Source organism: Melospiza melodia, chromosome Z (genome assembly GCF_035770615.1).
Source record: "Melospiza melodia melodia isolate bMelMel2 chromosome Z, bMelMel2.pri, whole genome shotgun sequence".
Lineage (NCBI taxonomy): Eukaryota > Metazoa > Chordata > Aves > Passeriformes > Passerellidae > Melospiza > Melospiza melodia.
Window position 1 is genome coordinate 2,476,565 of NC_086226.1, and position 23,207 is coordinate 2,499,771.

The window sequence follows — 23,207 nt, forward strand, 5'->3', positions numbered from 1 at the left end:
GCAGCCACTGGCCGAGCTGCTCCGGCTCCGCTCCCTCTGTCCTTGGGGCACCGCACGGGTGGGTTCGTGCCGCGGTGCCGGGCCGGCCTGCCCCCGGTCCCGCCCGCCCGGCGCTGCACGTCCCGCTCCTCCACCCGGGGCATCCCGGGGCGGGAGCACCGTGCGTGGGAGGAGACTCGGCAGGGCGGGCCGGGCCGGGCCGGGCCGGGCCGGGCAGGGAGCGGCGCAGCGCGGCGGCGGCGGCAGCAGCACGATGCGGGAGGCGCGGTTCAGGGACAACTTCTGGGTGAGTGGGAGCACGGCGGGACCGGCACAGCGGGGACACAGCCAGCCGGGGCCGGGGGGCGCACCTGGAGGTGGAGGGATCACTGCGCTCTGGTTGGAGTTGCTCCTAAGCCAACGATCGTTGTCGTGGGGTGACTTTGCTGAATGCACTCGGTCAGTAGAACACTGGCACAGGGTACCCAGAGAAGCTGTGGCTGCCGCTGGATCCCTGGAAGTGTCCAAGGCCAGGCTGGACGGGGCTTTGCTGGGATAGTGGAAGGTGTCCCTGCCTGTGGCAGGGGATGGAATGAAATGTGCTTTAAGGTCCCTTCCAACCCAAACGATTCTGGGATTCTGTGATCCCCAGCAGGCACTGCCCACCATGCATGTCTTGAGAGTAGTGGCTTTACAGCCTGCTCCTTGCAGCGCCAAAAGAATCCCAGCCGTGGCTGCTGCCTTGCTGGAGGAAGTCAGTGCCAGGGTGAAGGGTTTGATACCATTAATTTGCCATTGGTGAACTACTTGAAGACAGCATGGTGAAAAATGTTCTCCTCTTGTGGAGCTAATCCTGGAGAGGAGCAAGTCACTTGGTATGATGCTGCTGCCAGCTGTTGAACCATGGAGGAAAACCCACAGTTCAGGGAAAACCACAATTTATTCTTTTCAGTCGGAATTATGCTTTTATAAAAGGAGAAGTGCAGGAAACCCACATATCTGCTGCAGAGCTAAAACTCTGTGGCTACTCGGTTCCTCTTGTGGTGGATCTTCATTCTAGGTATTGGTGACCAGGAAGTGAATTACAAAATTTGGTCTTTTGGGGCTGAAAATCTTCATCTGTGAATGGTGCTGCTTGGGGTTTCCCAGATGTTGCCTGGAAGCATCTCCCATCTTGTAGGACGTGAGAGAGAAGTACAGGCCCCAGGAAGAGCTGGCACCAGGTCTGGGGCTCCTGAGTGTTGAGGAATCGGTGCAGAGCCTTGCCCGGCATCATTAACAAGTTAACTGGCATAGCGTTGTCAAACACATAAATCCCACACAGATGTCAAACCTGTTATGGAGAATAAAGCCAACTCTGCACCTGGCAGCTGCTTCCCAGCTATTTGTTACACAGAAATTTTCCACAGTGCTCCCTTGGCTTTGCAGATGTGCGGAGGGGAGGTTCTGAGGGTGCTGGAGGAACCACTGTGATGGCAGAAAGGCTGAGCAGGCAGGGTTTGCTGTGCCTCGGTGGCATGTGGGATTGAAGAAGAGCTCCTCACCGCAGGGCTGACTTCGGCCATTTCTGCCCGCTTTGTTCCTCTCCTGCACTGGTGTGGTGCTTTTTGAAGGAGGATCTTGGAGGAGGGGGCTCAGTAGGAGAAATCCTAGGGCAGGAGCAGCCTCCAGCTTCCAAGATAAGGGAGGATCTGTGGTGTTGTGTGGGACGCTCACTCCTGCTTGACCACTTCTGAATAATCCCTGGTTCTTGCTGAGCCCCAAACCACTGGTGCTGCCAGGGATTTTTCCAGGGTTTTGTCCTTTCTGAAGCCCGTGTGCTCCAAGCGCCCTGACTGAGGCTGGACGGGAGCGTGATGGAGGTGACTCAGTGGAGAGACTGAGGCCCTTCTGCGGTCGTTGGGCCCATGGAAAAGGCAGGTACCACCCCAAAGCAGCTGCCGCACCACGTACTGGTGACTGTGCATCAGCTGTGAGGGCTGGAGGAGGGGTGGATAAGGATAGGAAGGGAAAAAAACCAAAGGAAGATTAAGTGTGCAGGGCTGCAGATCCAGCTTCCACCTGCTGCTGAGTGCTGTGAGTGGGCAAGCACTTCCTCTGCAATTTTCCTCTCAGATTGGTTTGCGTAAGGCAAAAAATAGAAGGAGAAGTCTTTGCTGAAGCAAGTGATTTCTTAGAATCATAGAAGCATTGAGCAGTTTGGGTTGGGAAAGACCTTACAAACCATCTAGTCCACCACCCTGCTATGGTCAGGGACACCTTCCATGAGACCAGGTTGCTCTATGCCCTGTCCAGCCTGCCCTGGAATGCTTCCAGGGATGGTGTACCCACAGCTTGTGTATGTAACCTCTGCCAGTGTTTTAATACTCTCACTCATAAACAATCCAAATAATTCCTTCCCTATATTTAATATGAATCTCCCATATTTTTGTTCAAAACTGTAATTCCTTGTCCTATCATTACAAAGAGCTTGGTGAGGCACAATTTTTGTCTTCTGTAGGTTCTTCACTTGTCAGACAGGGTGAGACCAAGAGGGCCATTGCTGCATGATCCTGGGCAGGTGGCACATGCTGTCACACACTGTTCTTTAGTGGTGATGATGGGTCAGCTCAGATCTGCTGGTCCAACAAAATGTACATGTCTTTTTTTTTTCCCTCCAAATTAACTCATCATCCCATTCTACCTGCAGAATCCCTAAATACTGGGAAAAAATGTATGTTACTCATGTGGGAGCAAATTTCTTGATGGTTAGGACAGCCTGATGAGGAGACTTTGGGAGTGCTCCAGGGGAAGTATGGTCCAACTGATGGGACAAAGTCTAAAAAACGTTCAAGCTCTCAAAACCTACCCCAGTTTTGGTATTGGATCTCCCAGCTTTGAAATGTGACTGGTTGTGAGTGATGACCTCTAGATTTGTTTGTGGCGATAGGATGGTAAAGGTGAGGGTGGGCAGGCCCTGGCCCAGGGTGCCCAGAGCAGCTGTGGCTGCCCCTGGATCCCTGGCAGTGCCCCAGGCCAGGCTGGATGGGGCTGGGAGCAGCCTGGGACAGTGGGAGCTGTCCCTGCCCATGGCAGGGAGTGGAATGGGATGAGGTTTAAGGTCCCCGCCAACCCGAACCATTCTGGGATTCTGTGATTGCAGGCTAAGCTGCAGCCCACCCTTTGCTCTGTTGGAATAGCACGGCTGTGCTTCCAGCCTCACCTGGGGACTGATTTAGTTTTAAACCCCAGCAGTTGTGGTTCCTTCGGTGGGTGCTGCGTCTGTTCCTGCACTGGCTCCTGTTCCCTGCTGGAGCTGATGGTGGGATATTCCTGATGTGCTCTGGTGGGAAAACACAGGCCCATTGGCTCTGTGCACTGAAGTTTGCTTGTGCTCCCAGGTCTCAATACAAGATGATGAATTTCCTTGAATAAAGATGTTTGCTCCCTGGCACCCCACTGCAGCTCCTGCTGCTCAGGGACTGAAGTCCAGACATGCCTGAAGCTGAAAACATATTTTGCCCTGCATGCTCTGACTCCCATGTCACTCACTCCCACAGGCCTCTGAGTGAGCTGTGCAAAAACAAAAATACCCCAAAACTCATGTTTGTTTGCCCCTGTCCTGCCTGTAGTGATTGCCACAAGTTGGGCAAGCCTGACATTTTGTTTTCATTTGTTTTTGCAATCTGCTCTTCTTCTTTCACTATGAGGTCTTTTCTTTCACTTTTTTTCACTTTCTTAAGTGAAAACATGCCTTGTTTTCCACAAGCCTGTTCTTACACACAGTTCGGGTAACCCCACCACCTTGGATCTCATCGCGCACTTTGGTGCTGTAAAACCATATGGTAAAAATAGAAATTACATTAATGCTAAGAACCACTCTAATTCTGATCTGTGGGCTAAACAGGTTGCAGCTTGGAGAATGAAATTTTAGTCATTTTGCCTTCAACGAGGTAGTGCTCTGCTCCCTGCTGTGTTTTTAGCAATGTTGCTAAAACAACCCATGTCTGAGGGGATGCAGCCCTGGGTTCCTGGGTTTATTCCCTGGCTGCTGTCTGATTATGGCTGTTTCACTTCCCCTTCCCCCTGCCTGTCCTTCTCTAAATGGGCACTGCCTTGGTGGAACTTGGCAGCAGCGTTGTGAAATCCCCAGGTCATTGTTTCGAAGGAACAAGGTGGGATTTGTGGGAAGAAGAAATTGCATCAAGGCGAAACAGACCTTTGCTTTTGGTGTCTCTGGGATGAACAGGCTGGTGTAGGGGAAGGAAACTTCAAATGGAAAATTACTAATCAAAAAGCTGCCTTTTGCAGGATGCTGGTCCCAGGTGGGCGGATTTGCAGTGAGGCTTTTTCCTCCCTGCAGTGAGTTTTGTCTGTCCTGTTGTACCCTCCTGGTTGTGGGGTGGGGAGGAGCTGCGGCCTTGTGCAGCCTCTCCTCGCCCTGCTCCCTGCGGGCACCGGCATGAAAAAGCACTTCTCTTTGTCTCAGTAACTTCTGCAGGCACCGACTGAGCAAGGACAGCACAGCCAGCTACGCTTGCACAGTTTTTGCAACTACTAAAATAGTCACCAGCTTCTGGTGCATTTCTCTAAGCACACAAGGCTGAGGAAACATTCTGGGAGCTTGGAATAAATACAGATCCTTCAGGAGATGGTCTATGAACATGTGCAGTGCCCCAAACCTTTCAGTTTGGGAAGGTTGGGACAGACAGATGGAGGGCAGGAGGGCTCTGCAGAGGGGTCTGGGCAGGCTGGATCCATGGCCTGAGGCCAATGGTGTGAGGGGCACCAAGGAGAAGAGCTGGGTCCTGCTTTGGGTCTCACCATTCCCTGCAGCTCCAGGCTGGGCAGAGGGGCTGGAAAGGCCCTTTGGGAAAGGCCCTGGCGGTGCTGGTGCCAGGGGCTGGACACGAGCCCAGGGTGCCCAGGGGGGCAGGAGGCCAATGGCCCCTGGGCTGTCCCAGCCAGGCTGTGACACAGCCCCAGGGCAGGGCCCGTCCCTGTGCCGGCCCTGCTGAGGCAGCTCCAGTGCTGGGGACAGCTCTGGGCCCTCAGCACAGGAGAGACACCGAGGGGCTGGAGCGTGTCCAGGGCAGGGAACGGAGCTGGGAAGGGGCTGGAGCCCCAGGAGAGGCTGAGGGAGCTGGGAAGGGGCTGAGCCTGGAGCAAAGGAGGCTCAGGGGGCCCTTGTGGCTCTGCACAGCTCCTGACAGGAGGGGACAGCCGGGGGGGTGGGGCTGTGCTCCAGGGAACAGGGACAGGAGCAGAGGGAACGGCCTCAGGCTGTGTAAAGTGATGTTTGGATTGGATATTAGGGAAAATTTCTTCATAGCGAGGGTTATTAGTCCTAGAAACAGGCTGCCCAGGGCAGTGGGGGACTCCCTGTCCCCAGAAGGATTTAAAAGCTGTGTGGATGTGGCACTTGGGGAGATGGTTTAATGGTAGTGTGGACAATACTGGGGAGTGGTTAACTCCCTCTAAGACTTAACGGTCTTATAGAACTTTTCTGACTGAAACAGCTCTACACTGTCATTTTCTTCTCAGGGTGTGTGTCTGCAGGGGTTTTCTGGTAAATTGGGGTAGGAGATGGAAGCGTCAGGCTCAGCAGCTTGCTGTGACTCAGACAGGATCATGACGTGCTTTCCCATCCACAGCAGAGCATTTTAGCCCCTGCTTTTGGCTGAAAGCGTAACCAAACTGTTGGAGAATTTTGCTCAGACATGGCTTATACAGTTTTGTTCAGACATGCCATAATCATATACAGCTGATTGAAAAGTAAAAGGCAGCTGTAAGCTGTAAATTCTCAAAGCCTGTTCCTGTAAACAACAAAATTCTCAGGCACATTCCTGTAAACAGCAGAAGTTCTCAGGTTGTTTTTTAATAACAAGTAAATATCTTGTCCTTGGATAAGCATGGGAAAGCAAAGTGACAAACATGGAGACCTTGAGAACTGTTCATAACAGAATAAGAAAAACAAGTCTTAGTCTCAATAACAAACCACAGGTATTGAAAACAAAAGGAGGGGTTGCCGTATAATCTGTGACCAATGATGAGCTCGGGTTTTGCAATATGTATGAGCTTAATTAACATGGTTATAAAATGTGCATGTTGGATCAATAAATCGGAGTTCGATGCTGATCAGAGGATGGGTTGTCTCCCTTCGCTTCTACACCAAACCCCAAAACGTCACAAGCAGCACACAAATTCCTTCTCGTTATTGATTCCATTGGGTGCAAATCCAGGCATCAGATCAGGAAGGGAGGGGGTTGCATGTCCTGTGAGCTTGGGAAACATCAGGTGCTGCTTTGTCACCTTGAAATCATCTGTTTGTAGTTTCCATGGGCTGTGCTCTGAATAGCACATGGGCTCAGAGCTGTGTCCAGCAGGGAGGGCCAGGACAGATGTGTGCAGGAGAATAGCAGGAGAGATCCTCATGCTCTGTTTGGGCAGGGCTTGGTGCAGCTCCCCATCTTCCATACTTGCCTTTGGGTTGGTTTATTATGGTTTTAAATAATCTTCTTTGTGCCCATGGCTCTGTGCATGCCATGCTGCACTTCCTCTTCCCTTGCTGTTGCCAGCCCTGCCTTTGCAGTCACAGAATCCCAGAATGGTTTGGGTTGAAAGGGACCCTCAAGACCCTCCAATTCCACCCCCTGCCATGGCAGGGACACCTTCCACTATCCCAGGTTGCTCCAAGCCCTGTCCAGCCTGGCCTTGGACACTTCCAGGGATTCAGGGGGCAGCCACAGCTGCTCTGGGCACCCTGGGCCAGGACCTCACCATCTTTATAGCTAGCAGTTTCTTCCCAATATCCCATCTGTCCCTACCCTCTGGCAGTGGGAGCCATTCCCTGTGTCCCCCCATTCCTTGTCCCCAGTCCCTCTGCAGCTCTCCTGGAGTCTCTGTGGGCACTGGACAGGGCTCTGAGCTCTCTCCGGAGCCTTCTCCAGGCTGAGCACCCCCAGTCATGCTGGTCCTTTTGAGTCTTTCTGTGCCAAACCTGCCCAGAAGGTTTCTGCAAAGGCTGATTTGAGACCATAAAACCCTGCCCAACTCCATCTGGGCTGGGAGTTCCTCCCATGGAAAACTCACCTGAAGGAATTTAAAAGCCATATAAATGTGGCACTCAGGGACGTGGTTGGGTGAATGGTTTGGCAGTGCTGGGGAATATTTAGACTTGATGATTTCAGAGGGTTTTTTCAACTTAAACAATTGTGTGATTCTGTGTTTCATATAACGCCTTGCACCCCAAGGTCTGGTCCTGCCTTGGGTGCTTAGGAAACACACACGTGCTAGAATTAAATCCCTCTACTGTAGGAGGAAGAGTGGTAAAACAAGGAGCTTAGTGCACATTATTTATGGGTATTCCTTGACCCTTCTGCTTGGCACAGAGAACCCAAGAGTGCCAGAGCAGGATGCAGGAGCCTCTGGGTGGTCCTGAATGTGCAGTGATGGGGCTCTGAGCCTCCCCTGGGTGTGCAGTGATGGGCTCTGAGCCTCCCATGGACATGCAGTGATCAGTGATGGGCTCTGAGCCTCTCCTGGGTGTGCAGTGATGGGCTCTGAGCCTCCCCTGGATGGGCAGTGATCACTGATGGGCTCTGAGCCTCCCCTGGACATGCAGAGATCAGTGATGGGCTCTGAGCCTCTCCTGGATGGGCAGAGATCAGTGATGGGCTCTGAGCCTCCCCTGGATGGGCAGTGATCACTGATGGGCTCTGAGCCTCCCCTGGACATGCAGAGATCAGTGATGGGCTCTGAGCCTCTCCTGGATGGGCAGTGATCACTGATGGGCTCTGAGCCTCCCCTGGATGGGCAGTGATCAGTGATGGGCTCTGAGCCTCTCCTGGATGGGCAGTGGTCACTGATGGGCTCTGAGCCTCCCCTGGGTGTGCAGTGATCACTGATGGGCTCTGAGCCTCTCCTGGATGGGCAGTGATCAGTGATGGGCTCTGAGCCTCCCCTGGATGGGCAGTGATCAGTGATGGGCTCTGAGCCTCTCCTGGATGGGCAGTGGTCACTGATGGGCTCTGAGCCTCCCTCCTGCCTGGGTTGGCAGTGGCCAGCAGCTGTGCTCTGCATCCCTTCTGTTTCCTTTGAAAGTGGGGACAGGAATTCAAGAGGGGCTGATCCTGTGCTTTGCAAATGTGATGAAGCCTGACTCCAGTGCAGTGTTTCCTTTTCACAGACTCGGTTCGTGAAGATGTGAACCTGAGAGCTGGCTGTGGGTTTATCAGTACCAACCTCATTTTGGAGGGACATTTGTACTTTGTAAAGGAAGTTTGGTTTCTGCCTAGGTCCTGCTCCACAGTCCTGTCTTCCCATGCAAAGCTGGTCTGGGATACCTGTGGATTTTCTGCCAGTCCCACTCCGCCACATCTCCCCTTCACTTCTTGCTTTCTGGTCACTGACAGTCAAGTACTTGAATAAGGAATTACACTTATTTAAACTGTTCCTTTATCACAGATACCAGCCCTGTTCCTTCTCCTTTATTGCACCAGGAACAAATTCTCAAGAAATCCCCTCTTCAGCTGCCCACACTCTTATGCCAGATCTCTGCATGCTCTCGTCCTGGCTTTGAACCATTTCCTGAATCTCTCCATCCTGCCACAATCCTCTTCAGGTTTCTTGATAACCTTTCGTGGCTTTTGTTTCCTGTTGCTGGGTTTCGTACCTGCTCCTGCTATTGCTCCCTTTTCTGCAGCCATGCATAGGAATGGGAAAAAATGGGGTAGAGTAAGTCAGCCTACAGCATTGCTGCATCTTCTTTTTCTTTTTCTTTTGGTTTTTCTTTTGGTTTTTCTTTTTATTTTCTTTCTTTTTCCTTTTCTTTTTCTTATTTTTTCCTTTTTCTTTTCTTTTTTTCCTTTTCCCTTTTTCTTTTTCTTTTCTCTTTTTTCTTTTTTTCATTTTCTTTTTCTTCCTTTTTCTTTTTCTTTTTCTTTTTCTTTTTCTTTTTCTTTTTCTTTTTCTTTTTCTTTTTCTTTTTCTTTTTCTTTTTCTTTTTCTTTTTCTTTTTCTTTTTCTTTTTCTTTTTCTTTTTCTTTTTCTTTTTCTTTTTCTTTTTCTTTTTCTTTTCCTTTTCCTTTTCCTTTTCCTTTTCCTTTTCCTTTTCCTTTTCCTTTTTCTTTTTCTTTTTCTTTTTCTTTTTCTTTTTCTTTTTCTTTTTCTTTTTCTTTTTCTTTTTCTTTTTCTTTTTCTTTTTCTTCTTTTCCTTTCCCTTTTCCTTTTTCTTTTCCTTTTCCTTTTTCTTTTTCATTTTTTTCTACATACATCCATGCAATATATGTTTTTAAGGAATAATTTGGAAGAAAATGACCCTTCACAATCTATGGCAAGTGTGGGTGGCACAGATGTACCTTGTCTCAAATTGCCACCATTGTTCTCATTCTGGAGCCTCTCCCACCCCTAAAAATAACATATTTTATTTCATAAAGAGGCACTTGCACGCTTTCTCCCCCTGAACCACGGCCTGTGCAAATGCCTCAGGAGGTGGCAGTGTCCATGGATTGTGCTGGCAGGGACATGACTTCTGCTCCTGTGTTTCCAGAGCACGGACCTGACCAGCACAGTTGGCTACGACAGCATCATCCAGCACCTGAACGATGGCAGGAAGAACTGCAAGGAGTTTGAAGACTTTCTGAAGGAAAGGTAGGGAGCTGCCTCTGGCGCGGGCTGGGTGGAGCCTGGGAGTGCTGCTGTGGCGCTGCTCCTTCTCCTGGTGTTCCCAGCTTGGTTTCTGCCGCGTTTAAGTGATGATAAAAGGCTGTGCCACGAAGTTCACCTTGCTGTTTGCCTTGCAGAGGATCAGGTTAGAAGATCTTGGCCCAGGAGAGCCATGGCTTTGTCCTGTCTTTGTCTCTGTGCATTATGAACTCCCCACAGATTCAGCGTTAAGAAATGGTAGGGTTAGGTGCTGCCATTATTAATCAGAGGAGATGACATAAGCAGAGGTCCTGTGCCTGGTGATGATCTGACTAAAATCTGATGTATTTTACCTTTGTGGCTCACCTGGTTAGCAGTGGCTAAATATGAAGAGCATTGTAGAATATGTACATTGAATTAATGTCATTTTGGTAATGACAGTTGGAGAAAACCAACCTCTGATTGCACAACTCTGTGTAGAGCATCCTGTTTGCTACTTCTAACAAAATGGGGATGAACAGGAGGAGAGCTGCACTTAAAAGTGTCTAATCCACCTACATCTGTTCAGGCTGTAATCCCACGTTCCAGGAAAATTTGACCTCCCACAGGAGGAAGTGGACCCTGAGAACCAAGTCTCACTCATCAGTGACAATGCAGAGTGCCAGAAGCCTCCTCTACACCCTGTGCCCTCTTTGGCTTTGAAGGAGGTGTGGGTTGCCACTGCAGTGTCTGGCCAGGAGGAAATCAGAGGCTGGGCCTGGATTTGCCACTCTCTGGGCTTGGCCCAGTTGTCCAGCACAGTTCCAGATATGGAAAATGTTCCTGCTGGATGTTTTGTCTCAAACAAAGTTCATGGGAATGTTGCTAGGTGTATTAAAAAAATCAATCTATAGTACATTTTTTTTCAATTTCCCTATTAGCTTCTGGAGTTTTTAGAGTTAAGGTAGGTGAATTTCATTGCCAGACTCCAGAAATCAACCATACAAGGATCTTCATCTGTATTAGTAGTTAGGACATTTTAAAAAGTTGTTTATTTTATCCAGTGGATGTTTTAATGGCAGCCTCTAGGAGTACTTGTTCCTTTCTGCTGGGCACATGGAGAGAACTACATTTGATCAAGCAATTCCAGCCCTGGTTGTCTGTAGTGATTTAAAAAACAAAGACCTGGTTATTCTTACACTGCAACACTGCAACACAGGAACTCCCTTTTCCTCCTTCCTTTCTTCCAAGAGGGGGAGATAATATGGTCTCTCAAAGATGTTATTTATGTCACCTCATGAGGTTTGGTCTCTTTTTCAGATGCTCTCCCTAAGGATTAGTGCCAGGTGCAGAGAGTACTTATTGCCACACATAGATGGGATGTAGGGAAGGAATTGCTGGCTGTGAGGGTGGTGGGACCCTCTCTGGCACAGGGTGCCCAGAGCAGCTGTGGCTGCCCCTGGATCCCTGGCAGTGTCCCAGGCTAGGTTGGACAGGGCTTGGAGCACCCTGGGTTAGTGGAAGGTGTCCTTGCCCATGGCAGAGGGCAGAACTGGATGAGCTTTCAGGTCCCTTCCATCCCAAACCAATCGATGATTTCTCTCTGTGGTGACTCTCTTTCCTCAACAGAGCAATTATAGAAGAAAAATATGGCAAGGAGCTCATTAACTTATCGAAGAAGAAGCCCTGTGGGCAGACAGAGCTGAAGTAAGTTCACAGTTGCTTTTATGGGTGTCCCTGAAGGAGGAAGAGAAGGAAGGAAGCTGTGAGACAAAACAGAATTGAAACGTGATTGAGACATTCGGAAGACGAGCTGAAATCGTTCTCATGAATGAGCAGTGTTCAGCTGGGTTTTAATTGGCTTTCAGCTGGAGCCCACCAAGTTCCCCTTGGCCACAGATTAACCAAGGCCCTGTAGATGCTCAGGGGGATGTGGGTTGGTGGGTCAGCTGAAGGCTGGGGATCGTGAGACCTTGGGTTACCTCCAGGCAGGGAAGTACAGGTACTTCCCTGACTCAAACCATGCACATCTTTTGAGCCCAGCATGCTGTGGCCACCACAGCTTGCTCCATTTCCCAAGTGATCCTCACTGCCTTCTGCTTCCTCCTTTATTTCTGCACTTTAAACACACTCTGGTCATTTACTTACAGTTTCATATTGAGGTGTCACTTAAAATGTTTTTACCATCTTTACTGTGCAATATTAATAGGGAGAAAATTTTTCCTGTTTAGGAATAATAGGGAATAATAATCTCCCTAATAGGGAGAAAATTTTTCCCTTATTTTCCAACCTCTGGCAATGGTCGAAACATTTTCAACAATGGTTGGGACCATTTCAAACCATGTTGAAATTGTCCCAAAATTATGGTTTCAGGAGGTTTCCAGAAGCATTTGTTGTGATACTTTGAATTTTCAATAGCATCCAGCATTCAGAAAGATGTCAAACCAAGTGAACTGTGTTGTACCTGCTGAGAGGGGAAAAAGCTGGAGGTACTAAGAGGGTAAATAAATGTGCTTTAAGGTTCTTTGGGCATTGTTGAGTGAGCTGTGTTTTGGAAGAGGTGCTCTGCTCTGCCTGTGCCCGACTCTGCTTTTCCACCCTTTTTAATGCCTTGCCTGTGTTTTTCAGCACGCTGAAGAGATCCCTTGATGTTTTCAAGCAACGTAAGTAATTATTTGTGTTTGCCAGGACAGTAAAGCCTGAAGGCAACTGCTTGGGAAGAAAACAGCAGAGAAATCTCTAAAGCTGTGCAGTGATGAGGCCAGGCAAAGGCTGTACAGCTGGCCTGGCTCATCCCAGTGTGTGGGGCTTCGGACAAAGTGAGCCAGGACATGTGTGGGACAGGAGACCCTCAGGGCATCATTTTGGGATCTCTTGGGCTTTCAGGTCTGGCTGCAGCTCAGAGGTCATGTTTGTGTTGTGCATAGGAAGCTGTGCATGGGAAGCTTATCTGGAGTTTGCTGGACAGGCTTGTCCTCTTCACAAACACACTGCAACTCACACCTTGAACCTGGGGACAGCTCTGGGCCCTCAGCACAAGGGAGACACCGAGGGGCTGGAGCGTGTCCAGGGCAGGAACGGAGCTGGGAAGGGGCTGGAGCCCCAGGAGAGGCTGAGGGAGCTGGGAAGGGGCTGAGCCTGGAGCAAAGGAGGCTCAGGGGGCCCTTGTGGCTCTGCACAGCTCCTGACAGGAGGGGACAGCCGGGGGGGTCGGGAACAGGGAACAGGGACAGGAGCAGAGGGAACAGCCTCAGGCTGGGCATGGGGGGGTTTGGATTGGATATTAGGGAAATTGTCTCATGGAAAAAGTTGTCCAGGCCTGGCACAGCTGCCCAGGGAAGTGGGAGAGTCCCCATCCGCAGAGGGATTTAAAAACCATATGGATGTGGCACTTGGGGACATGGGTCTGTGGCAGGCCTTGGCAGTGCTGAGGGAATGGTTGAACTTGAGGATCTTAAGAGGGTTTTTCCAGCCTAAATGATGCTGTGATACTAACTGGAGCATCTACAAGATGGTGCTTTGGCCACTGTACATTGTCATGGTCACCTCCTGCCGTGTCCCATCAGACAGCACCTGGAGGGTGAGCGCTCCGCTGTCCTGTGCCCAGTCCATCCCCTGCCTGATCTGCTGCCCCTGTGGACCTCCCTAACAGGGCTCTGCCCTCATCACTGCTGACAGTTCACAGCTGCGGGTTTGGAGCAGCTTTGTGGGCTGAATCAGGAGCTGCCATTTAGCTCTGCTCCCTTGGTGGATCTTGAGGGTGTTTCACAGTGTGGCCACCTCGCCTTCAGCCGGAGGAGCCTGAGGTTGTTTTAGCCTTCATTTTTCTGTGCTCCAAGCTGCTGCCTGCTGGCCTGGGGCAGTGCAGTGTGTTGAAACGTGCCCAGATTTACCTGTGTGGGGGGGAGAGTTTTCTCAAACTGGAGAGCAGGTCCCAGCAGGACTGATCCTTACACTGGTGAGTGCTGCTTGGAGGCTGCTTCAAACAAGCTGGAGCTTTTCATATTTCTGAAAGGGGATGTGTGGTGTGCTCTAAGCTGACTTGAGAAACAGTCTCTTTAGGAATTTATATATATATATTAATAATGAATTTGTTTTCTCTTTGCAGAGATAGACAATGTGGGACAAGGTCACATCCAGCTGGCGCAAACCCTTCGGGAGGAGGCAAAGAAGATGGAGGATTTCAGGGAAAAGCAAAAGCTGCATCGGAAAAAGGTGAGGCACGGTGGGGAGATGTGCCTTCCTGCAGGGTGCTGATCCTGCCCCAGCAAGGGGCTGATCAATGTCTCATGCCATGTCCCAGCCCCTGCCACGCCCCCAGTGCCTGTGCTGCTGGGAAGTGCTGAGCTCCTTCCTATGTGTTGTAACTGTGTAGTAACCTCCAACTTCCTTCTTCTCACTTCCACATCTTCTTCGAGTGTGTTTTGGGGCCAGCCACAGTGTTGGAATGTTTTTAAAACATTTGTTTGGAGGGCTGTGTGATCTCCATAGGGGCTGTAAAAGTGGCCAAGCCTTTTAACTTCTTCTGGCTTAGATTGTTTTGTCTGGAAAACCAGGGAAAACTGCTAGAACCAGGGACTGGTTTGGACCTAGCAGAGGGGAGTGTTTTGCCAGTGTTTTCTCAGTTTTGCCAGAGTCTGTGGAGATGGTACAGTACTATATATTGCTGGGATTTAGTTTGTAGAGTTCCTTTGCATACACAAAAGGCTACAATTGCCTACAATTCAAGGCTTAGGCAGAAGCACAAAAGATGAGTTTTGTGAAGATGATTTGGATGGATGAAGGTCTTTAAACACATCTCAGTGTGGTCTGTGGCTCTTCTTGTAAGCCACACAGTGTGTCCTGGAGCTTTGATGGTCAGTGACGTGCTGACCCCAGGTCTGTTGTCTTCACAGATAGAGCTGATAATGGAGGCCATTCACAAAAACAGGAATCTTCAGTACAAGAAGACCATGGAGGTAAAGCAAATACGCTGCTGTTTCTTGCCGTGTGGGTTAATGGTCCACACACACACAGAGCACTGGGACAGGCTTAAATGAGAGGAGTTTCCTCCTCTGCTGTGACTCTGCTGTGTCTGTGTGAGTGGTGTGCAGGGTGTGCTCAGAAAAAGTGAAGAGCACAGCAAAGACAAGGCCAGTGGTAGCCTTGCAGGGCTGGATACAAATGGTTTAGAGTCAGAGAATTATTCAGATTGGAAAAGCCTCTAAGATGCTTGAGTCCACCATTTGCCCAGCACTGCCAAGCCTGCCACTAACCTGTCTCCCCAAGGGCCATATCCACACCTTTTATGAACACTTCCATGGATGGTGACTACACCACTGCCCTGGGAAGCCTGTTCCAGGGCATAAAAACCCTTTCTGTGAAGAGGTTTCTGTGAATATTTACTCTAAACCTCCTCTGATGCAACTTGAGGCCACTTCCTCTCCTCTTGTCTCTTGTTCCCTGGAGCACAGTCCGACCCCCCCGGCTGTCCCCTCCTGTCAGGAGCTGTGCAGAGCCACAAGGGCTCCCTGAGCCTCCTTTGCTCCAGGCTCAGCCCCTTCCCAGCTCCCTCAGCTGCTTCTCATCACCCTTGTGCTCCTGCCTGTTCCCCGGCCCTTCCCTGGACATGCCCTTGATTGCCAGCAGCTTTTCACTCCAATCCTTGCCTCGCAAGGCTTCTCCCAAGCTGCAGGGCACCTTTTTGCCAGGCTGTTCCCTTGCAGGCTGAGCTTTTCCCCCTGAGGTGTGCCTGCATCCAACATCTGGTATTGGAATTGAATAGCAATATTGCTGGATGGAACGTGCCTGGGCTTGTCTGGCCTTGCTGCTTGACCAAAGGTGGCAGCTGTGGTGGTTTCACCTCAGAGACACTGTGGTGGTTTCACCTTGGCTAAGCTGGATGGTGCAGCTGGGTGCTTGGGACAAGTCCAGGCATGCAGGAGCTCAGGTTTACCTCTGGTGGAAAGGTTTTAGGTGAGGTGAAGGAAAAGGAGTCAGTTCTACTGGGGGGTTTGAATCCAGAGGTTTATTTCTGGCACACAGGCCTCTGAATGCAGCAACAGCTCCAACAGAATTGAGGGAACCGTGTGGTCCTCGTGTCTTTTAAGCCCGGGGAGAGGGGGAGGGAAGTGGTAGGGATCCCACCAACCAGGTATGGGGGGAGAAGTCTCAAGGGACAAATGATACCTGGATGGCCCAATGTCCCCAGGGCTGAGAGGCATCTCTTGAACTTTGCCAATCACACAACGCCCTTGCTGGAATGCCAAGATTGACAGACAGCACTCAGCAAGAGGCAAGGGGAGGGGAAGGGAGAGGTTATTGGCACACCTGGGGAAAGAACCGGGATGGACAGGCTATTCCATTACACCACAACAATCTGTGTGTGTGGGGTCTGTCCCAGGCCAAGCGTCTGTACGAGCAGCGCTGCCGCGACAAGGACGAGGCGGAGCAGGCCGTGCACCGCAATGCCAACCTGGTCACGCAGAAGCAGCAGGAGAAGGTAAGGGCAGGCATTCAATTCAGCCCTGCAAGAGCCTGAAGGAGAGATGCAGGACTCCAGGGGGCTCTCCAGAATGCAGTTTATTACATCCAAGGCATTAGAGCAGGGCAGGGTTGTGGGTGACAGAGCCTGTGCCTACAGCTGTCAGCTCCAGCTGCAGACAGCCCTGGAGACCCTTTGGTTTAGGTTACATTGCATTATATATTTTTCTTTTGGTTACAATGCATTATATACTTTTCTTTGCTGAGCATCTTAACACAGAAGAACCAATCTATACCTTAACTATTATTTCTAGCCTATCATAACTACTATAATTACCATATTCATGTTACTGTTCCCCAATCACTAAAAGTCAGTACATTACAGTTTACGCTAGAAGTTGTTTTTCAGTTTTCTTGTGGTGGAAAATTCTGAGAACTTTTTTCTACTTGCAACTTTGCTGCCTTGTTTGCTGTGCTATCTTTCTGCTTGGTAAAAACATCTTCTTGTTTGAAGTAGGTTTATCCTTTGCTGTAAGTCATAAAAACCCCTTCTAACTAACACACCCTTTGCCTCCTTGGTTATCCGGTAAGACTGGCTCAGCAATTCTTTTCTTCTGTATCAAAACTTGCTTCCATCTCTACTCCTTCTTCAGATTCTACATTTAAAATCTTTCTGCTAAACATACATATCTGTGAGACTTTCTTGTCAAACTTTCATCCTTCCTAAGAGGCTATGGTGTGGGGGGGGAAAGGGATGTCTTTTCTTGCAGCTCTCATGCCCCAGCTCTTGTTCTAGCTCTGGGTTTGGGGTGAGATGGGGAGGCTGGTGATGCTCCCCAGTGGGGATGCAGTGCCATTGGTGATGCACACAGCCTCTTCTTCACCTTCCTTGTCTCTCCTGGTTTTGGCAGCTGTTCCTGAAGCTGGCTCAGACGAAATCAGCACTGGAGGACACTGGTGAGTGTGGAAATGCCGCGTTGGGAGGGTGAGGGGCAGGGGCTTTTGAAGCCGTGGCACAGCTTGTGGATGAGCTCCAGCTCTTGGGTCAGGCATGACTCCTTGGAAACACATTCCTAAGATAGCAGCAGTGGGCAATGTCCCTGGAGAAACCTGCATGATCCCACTAAAACTATGTCCTTCTGTTTTATCCCTGATCTCCCACCCTTTTCAGCCTTTTTTCCAGCCCTAGAATTACCTTCTAGTGAAGGGATTTTTTTTAAATGAATGTTAATCATGGAATCACAGAATCATAAAATGATTTGGGTTGGAAGGGACCTTAAAGGTCATCTCATTCCAGCCCCATTGCCATGGGCAGAGGCACCTTCAGCCAAAATGTGATTTGTCTCACAGACAGGAGTTACCAGCAGAGTGTGACCACAATGGAGAAGATCCGGGAGGAATGGCAGAACGAGCACATCAAAGCTTGTGAGGTAAATGCCCCTAAACACCTCCACATGCCAGCCTGTTCCTCTGGGTTTGCAGTCCTGGCTGCAGGGCTCAGGGACAGTGCAGATTTGCTGGTTTTGTATTCCCCTGGCAGTGAAGCACCAGGATGTATTGCAGCTAACCCTGTGTGTGTGTCTGAAGCATGGCTTCTGGATTCAAGGCCCCATTGCTTCAAGGTTTCTGCTCTCATTTTATTATTTTCTCCACCAGCTTCTAAAATTGACAGAGTCAAGGTGGTGACATTTTTGCCCACTACCTGCTTGCAAGTGAAGCATGGCTGTCATCTTGGACAGCTGTGGTCACCTCTGCACACTCAGTAACCCCAGGCCAGTATGTCCTGGAGCCTCAACAACATCTTTTTTGCTCAGAAGATTGTCTGAAACTCTGGAAGACTTTGCATGACTTTCCAGCAGGGGCTGGTGGTGGCTGGGGATGCAGGTGAAGCCACCTCCACATGCACACTGTGCCAAGAGCTCTTTACCTGGTGTCTCACAAACCATGCAGTAGTGTGGGAACCCCTCTGAGAGGGTGTATCAGCCTGAAGCAGACAGCCACACAGGGAAGTGGCCCAGCAGGGATTTCCAGCACATGCCCTGGGGAATTCCAGACTGGTAGCAAGAGGGCTGAGCAGCTGCTCTGCTGCTGGCCTGTGGTCTGTGACTGAGGGGTGGACAGAGACTGCAAAGATGGATTTTATCCCAGATCTGCTTCAGGCTTGCAACCAGCTTTCCCATTCCCAGCAGTGCTGATCCCTTCCAAGTTACCTCTCTTGTTGCCTTTTCCACACCTCTCTTCAGGCTGCTATCCCAATTTTCCCTTTTGAACTGAATTTTCTGTCTGTTTTGTGTGGTGTGCGTGGGTGTCTCTGTGCTGGTGTGCTTTTGGTGTCTTCTCTGGAAGCCTCTAGGATGGGGACACAGTTTAGTGGTGGCTAGGCAGTGCTGGGTTAGTGGCTGGACTCAATGCTCTTAGACAGTGTTTCCAACCCTAATGGTTCTGTGGTGGGGAGTGGAAAGCAGCAGATTCACTTTTGCAGATGGATGATGTGGCAGTTTTCCTCTCCATGTGTTGCAAAGGTCATAAGTGGTAACAAGTGTGGATGTTCATGGGAATGTGTAAAAACATGTGAAATTGAGGTGTACCAGACAGCAGATTTCAAAAGGCTTTAAACCTGCTTGGAAAAGGGCTAGGCAGGAAAGAAACAGAAACACCTCTGTTTTCATACATCCCCCTTTTTTTTTATTGCTCCATATCTGGAACATGGAAATGTTACAAAAAAACCCATGTACATGTGGCACCTGGGGAAATGTGTTAGTGGTGGCCTTGGCAGTCCAGGTGGGATTTGATGATCTTAGAGGGCTTTTCCAATCTAAATGATTCTGGGATTTAAGGGTACCTTGGTAAGGGAAGATGGCTGGGACCACAGGAGCACAAGATACTTTGGGAACCTGTACTGCCTTTAGAAAGCTGGCTTGGTCTCCCCAGAGGTAGAAATGTGCTGGGTGGTCCCCTCCACATTAGTCTTGCAGATTTTCCAAGCCTGGTGCATCACCTGGATGCATAGAGGGATTATTCTCCTCTGGACAAGCTGGAGGACTCAGCTTCCTGCAGAAGATCGACACCAACTGCTCCTGGCAGTTAGCTTTGTTGTGGCACGTGGGGGTGGGAAGCAATCAGGACAAAAGAGATTTGCCCTCGTTTTGAAGATGTTATGGACAGTTTTGTCTGTGTTGTTTCAGTTCTTTGAGACTCAGGAGTGCGAGCGGATCAACTATTTCCGTAATGCCCTCTGGCTCCACGTCAACCAGCTCTCCCTGGGCTGTGTTCAGAATGATGAGGTACCTCAACTCAAAACCTTCATTTTTCTGTGTAGAAAGCAAAGCCCAGTCTGTTTCCCTGTGCACTAAGCTTGGCCCTTGATTGACCAAAGAGACCAGTATGAGTGGGCGAGCAGAAGGATTGGCCAAAACTCCTGCAAATGAGGTTTCCTCTGGGAATTCCACATTTTTGAGGGTGGTGAGGCCCTGGCACAGGTTGCCCAGAGAAACTGTGCTTGCCTCTGGATCCCTGGAAATGTCCAAGGCCAGGTTGGACAGGGCTTGGAGCAATCTTATCTAGTGGAAGGTGTCCCTGCCTATGGCAGGGAGTGGAATGGGATGGGCTTCTAATTTCCTTTCCAATCCAAACCATTCTGGGATTCTGTGATTCCCCTGATGCTGGAGCTCATGTGAGCACTGGGCTTTCACCCTATCTGTGGTAAGCAAAGGGGAAAAGCCTTATTTTTTTTATCTGATGCCTGATGTATACAAATGCATTTTATTTCCCTTTTGCAGAAATACGAGGAAATCCGCAAGAGTTTAGAAATGTGCAGCATTGAGAAGGATGTTGATTTTTTTGTAAATTTACGCAAAACTGGAAGTTTGGCTCCAGGTAAGAGCTTAGTAGAATCTCAGAAAGTAGTGCTGATTGCTCTGTACTCCTCATGGAGCTGGCTGCTCTGGTCAGCATCATTTTGTGTGCAGGAAACACTCATTTTGCATTTCATTCACTGCCTTGCAACACTAGTCTGTGCCACTTTTGACAGCCCCTGGAGATCATAGTCTCAAATTTTTTTAGTTTCCTATCAGACATTTTCTCAGAGAGGGGAAAGACTTGGCAGCTGAATGCTGGTATAGGAAGTATTTTATGTCTGTAAGAGGCTTGTATTTTACTACTGTCAACTTTTCCTAGCTCCTGTTGTTTATGAAAACTACTATAATGCCCAGAGAAATGTGACTCCTGCGAGAAGTCCAGCTCCTGTGCCTATATCAAGGTAAGATACACCTGCAATTGTTATTGCAGATCATTCTCACTCCCCCAAAACAGGCATAATTTTTTCCTTTCAGTCTATTGGAAACTGGACTTAAAGGTATTACAGGACAATATTTGCTTGCATGGCTCATGATGTGGTATGTCACCATGACAGATCACAGGAGGAGATCTGAGGAGAGTTAAAAGCATTTGTGGGTGGAGGGAGGAACTGCAGAGCTGGATTCACTCTCGTGGGACAGAAGCTAGGCAGGGAGGACACAGTGAAGGGTTTTTCTGTCAGGGGCAAGATGATGGCTGGGGCCAAGACTCATGCTAAGGATGAATTGCCACTTTGGCTGCCACACTGAAAGAGGAGTCATGTTCAATTACAGCTTCCTGATGTCTCACTCTGGACAAAGGCATGTTGAAAGACATGCCCTGAGGCTCACTTGTCAGTTTTTCCCTGAGTCAGTGCTTTCTGGTTATTTTTTCCTCTTCCCCACTCACTGTGTCAGGTTCAATTCCCGTGTTTTCCAAGTGGGCTGTGGGTGGTGAGCCCACCGTGACTTGCCTTGTCAGGTCTCCATAAAGCCCAGGATGGCCAAACCTCCTTCCCTCCCACCAGCTCTGGGGGGGAGCTGGGGGGTGCAGAACCAGGGCAAAGGGAGTCCCTGAGCCATGCAGATCCTCAACTCTGTGTTTGTTTCCTTCTGTGCAGGAGGGGACCTCTGCCCACCCCGACCAGTGCACCAGGTGAGTTACTGCTTCATGGGCTTTCTTGCCATGCATGCTATCACTTCAGCCCTTGCCCAAAGTCCCTTTCCAGATCCCTTAAACGCCCTTTAGGCACTGGAAGGAACTCTAAGGTCTCCTTGGAGCCTTCTCTTCTCCAAGTGAACACCCCCAGCTCTCCCAGCCTTGCTTGAACCTCATTCACTCACTCACTTTAACATGGACGGCCAGTGTGTGGTGCTTCTGCTCTGTTTAAAGTCACATAAGGAGCACTTCTCATGGGAAACCTGAGGGGATTTTTTGTGCTCTGTGTTTCAGGGGAGCCTGATTATGCCACAGTGGATGGCTACAGCTTGGTACATTTCTAACAGTCACAGTGAGTACCCACTTTTGATTAAATGAGGCTTTAAAGAAAGGGAGGAATTTTTTACTTGGGCATATAGTATTATGATAAAGAGGAATGATTTATACTAAAAGAGGGTAGATTTAGATCAGCTAGAGGGGAGAAATTCTTCCCTGAGAGGATGGTGAGGCCCTGGCACAGGGTGCCCAGAGCAGCTGTGGCTGCCCCTGTATCCCTGGAAGTGTTCCAGGCCAGTTTGGATGGGGCTTGGAGCAATCTGGGATAGTAGAAGGTGTCCCTGCCCATGGAATTAGATGGTCCTGATGGTCCATTCCAACCCAAACCATTCTGGCATTCTGTAAGAAAGGATTTACTATGAGATGAAGCTACACAGAGGAGGGACAGTGGGGAAAAAAGGCCATTGGTTAAGGAATGACATTTGAGGTGACTAATTGGAAGTGATGCTTCTGTCTGCCCTCCCATTATTTGTCTGAGCTGTAGCTGTGGTTTAGACACTGCTGATCCTGTTCTCTAGGTTTTCCAGAAGGCAGAAGACACTGTTGGTCTGACCAGCATGGCAGAGATGGTGTTTTCAGTTATTCCCAGACACCCAGAGCTGAAGTGATTCTGCTTTTCAAGAGAATATTTGAGGACTATGATAATTATTTGTACATTCAGAAAGCGCTTACTAAAAACCTGTGCCTTTGATCAGCAAACTCCTTGTATGGATCTTCACACTCAGAGGAGGAAAAGGACCAGACACAGGGGTGACCTGTGTCAGAAGAAGGTTTTGATTTGAAATTATTCTGAAGTGTAGCCATCTAGAAAGTCTGGGGCCTCCCACTCTCTGTATAACTAAGAAGTTGTTTGTGCAGGGAGGAGTGCTGCACGATGCTTTGGGCACGCTGGCTTGTGTCCAGGGTATGTGCATCCCTCCCAGATCTCAGGTTTTGCCTGTTCCTAAAGGCTCTTGCCTGTACCTAAAGTCTTTCATAAGTGGGGATTAAACTTTAGGTGAAATTTAGGTGAAATTTTAGGTCATTTAGATGAAATTTTACTCATATTTCTCAGAAATCTTACTTAGAGGGGCACCAGCATTTGCACCACGTGTCTGTCTTAGCTGTAGCTGTGCTCCAGGGTTAAGTGGAAGCTGCTTTGCATCTACCCAGGGAGGGGCTGTGTCACATCCAACCTGCTGGGAGGTCCCAGGAAGGTCCTAAGGAATTTATTCAACTCTTCCAGCCACCTCTCTGATGAGGGTCTTGTGGGCTTTTAGGTTTATCAGGTTGCCCCTGGTAAGCTCTGGAGACCAGGCTGGATGGGGCTTGGAGCCACCTGATCTAGTGGAAGGTGTCCCTGCCCGTAGCAGGGAGTTGGAACTGATGCCTTTTTGGGACTACCTAAAAACAGAGTCCAGATGAAACTAAAGGAATAAAAAGTTATATTTATTGGAGGGCCTTCAGGTACATTTTGGGCAGACAAAGCCCCCCAATGTATGGACTATGGGTCACGGGTTTTCACATTTTTGTAAGTTCGGTCCATTTGCATGTTGGGGGTTAATGTTCCAATTGCAGCTTCAGGTAATGAAGTCATTTATCCCAAGTTTGCTGCCCTTCAACTCACTTTTGTTTATGTTTCTCAGGGCCTGAGACAGTAAGGAGTCCTTGATTCCCAGGCCTAGAGAGGAATTGTTTTGTCTGACCAAAATAGGAAAGCAGTAGCTAACACTCCATATGGAGTTTAGGGTTATACACTAAAGAATTGCAGGATTACAAATATTTGAAAAATATAAAAGGTAGAATCCTAAGGGATCAGAACTAGGTGGTCTTTAAGGTCCCTTCCAACCCAAACC

At 49.3% G+C, this 23,207-nt stretch overlaps 1 protein-coding gene across 1 annotated transcript; it reads left to right on the forward strand.

Moving 5' to 3' along the window:
- Positions 1–240: 240 nt before the first annotated feature.
- Positions 241–22,783, forward strand: PSTPIP2 (proline-serine-threonine phosphatase interacting protein 2). The gene is made up of 15 exons (XM_063180631.1): positions 241–286; positions 9,509–9,609; positions 11,212–11,289; positions 12,211–12,245; positions 13,691–13,797; positions 14,478–14,540; positions 15,965–16,063; positions 16,956–17,001; positions 17,395–17,474; positions 19,230–19,328; positions 19,824–19,920; positions 20,221–20,302; positions 20,999–21,033; positions 21,331–21,388; positions 21,891–22,783. The coding sequence occupies exons 1-14, from the start codon at positions 254–256 to the stop codon at positions 21,378–21,380; spliced, it is 1,005 nt and encodes a 334-aa protein (XP_063036701.1). The 5' UTR covers positions 241–253; the 3' UTR covers positions 21,381–21,388; positions 21,891–22,783.
- Positions 22,784–23,207: the final 424 nt, after the last annotated feature.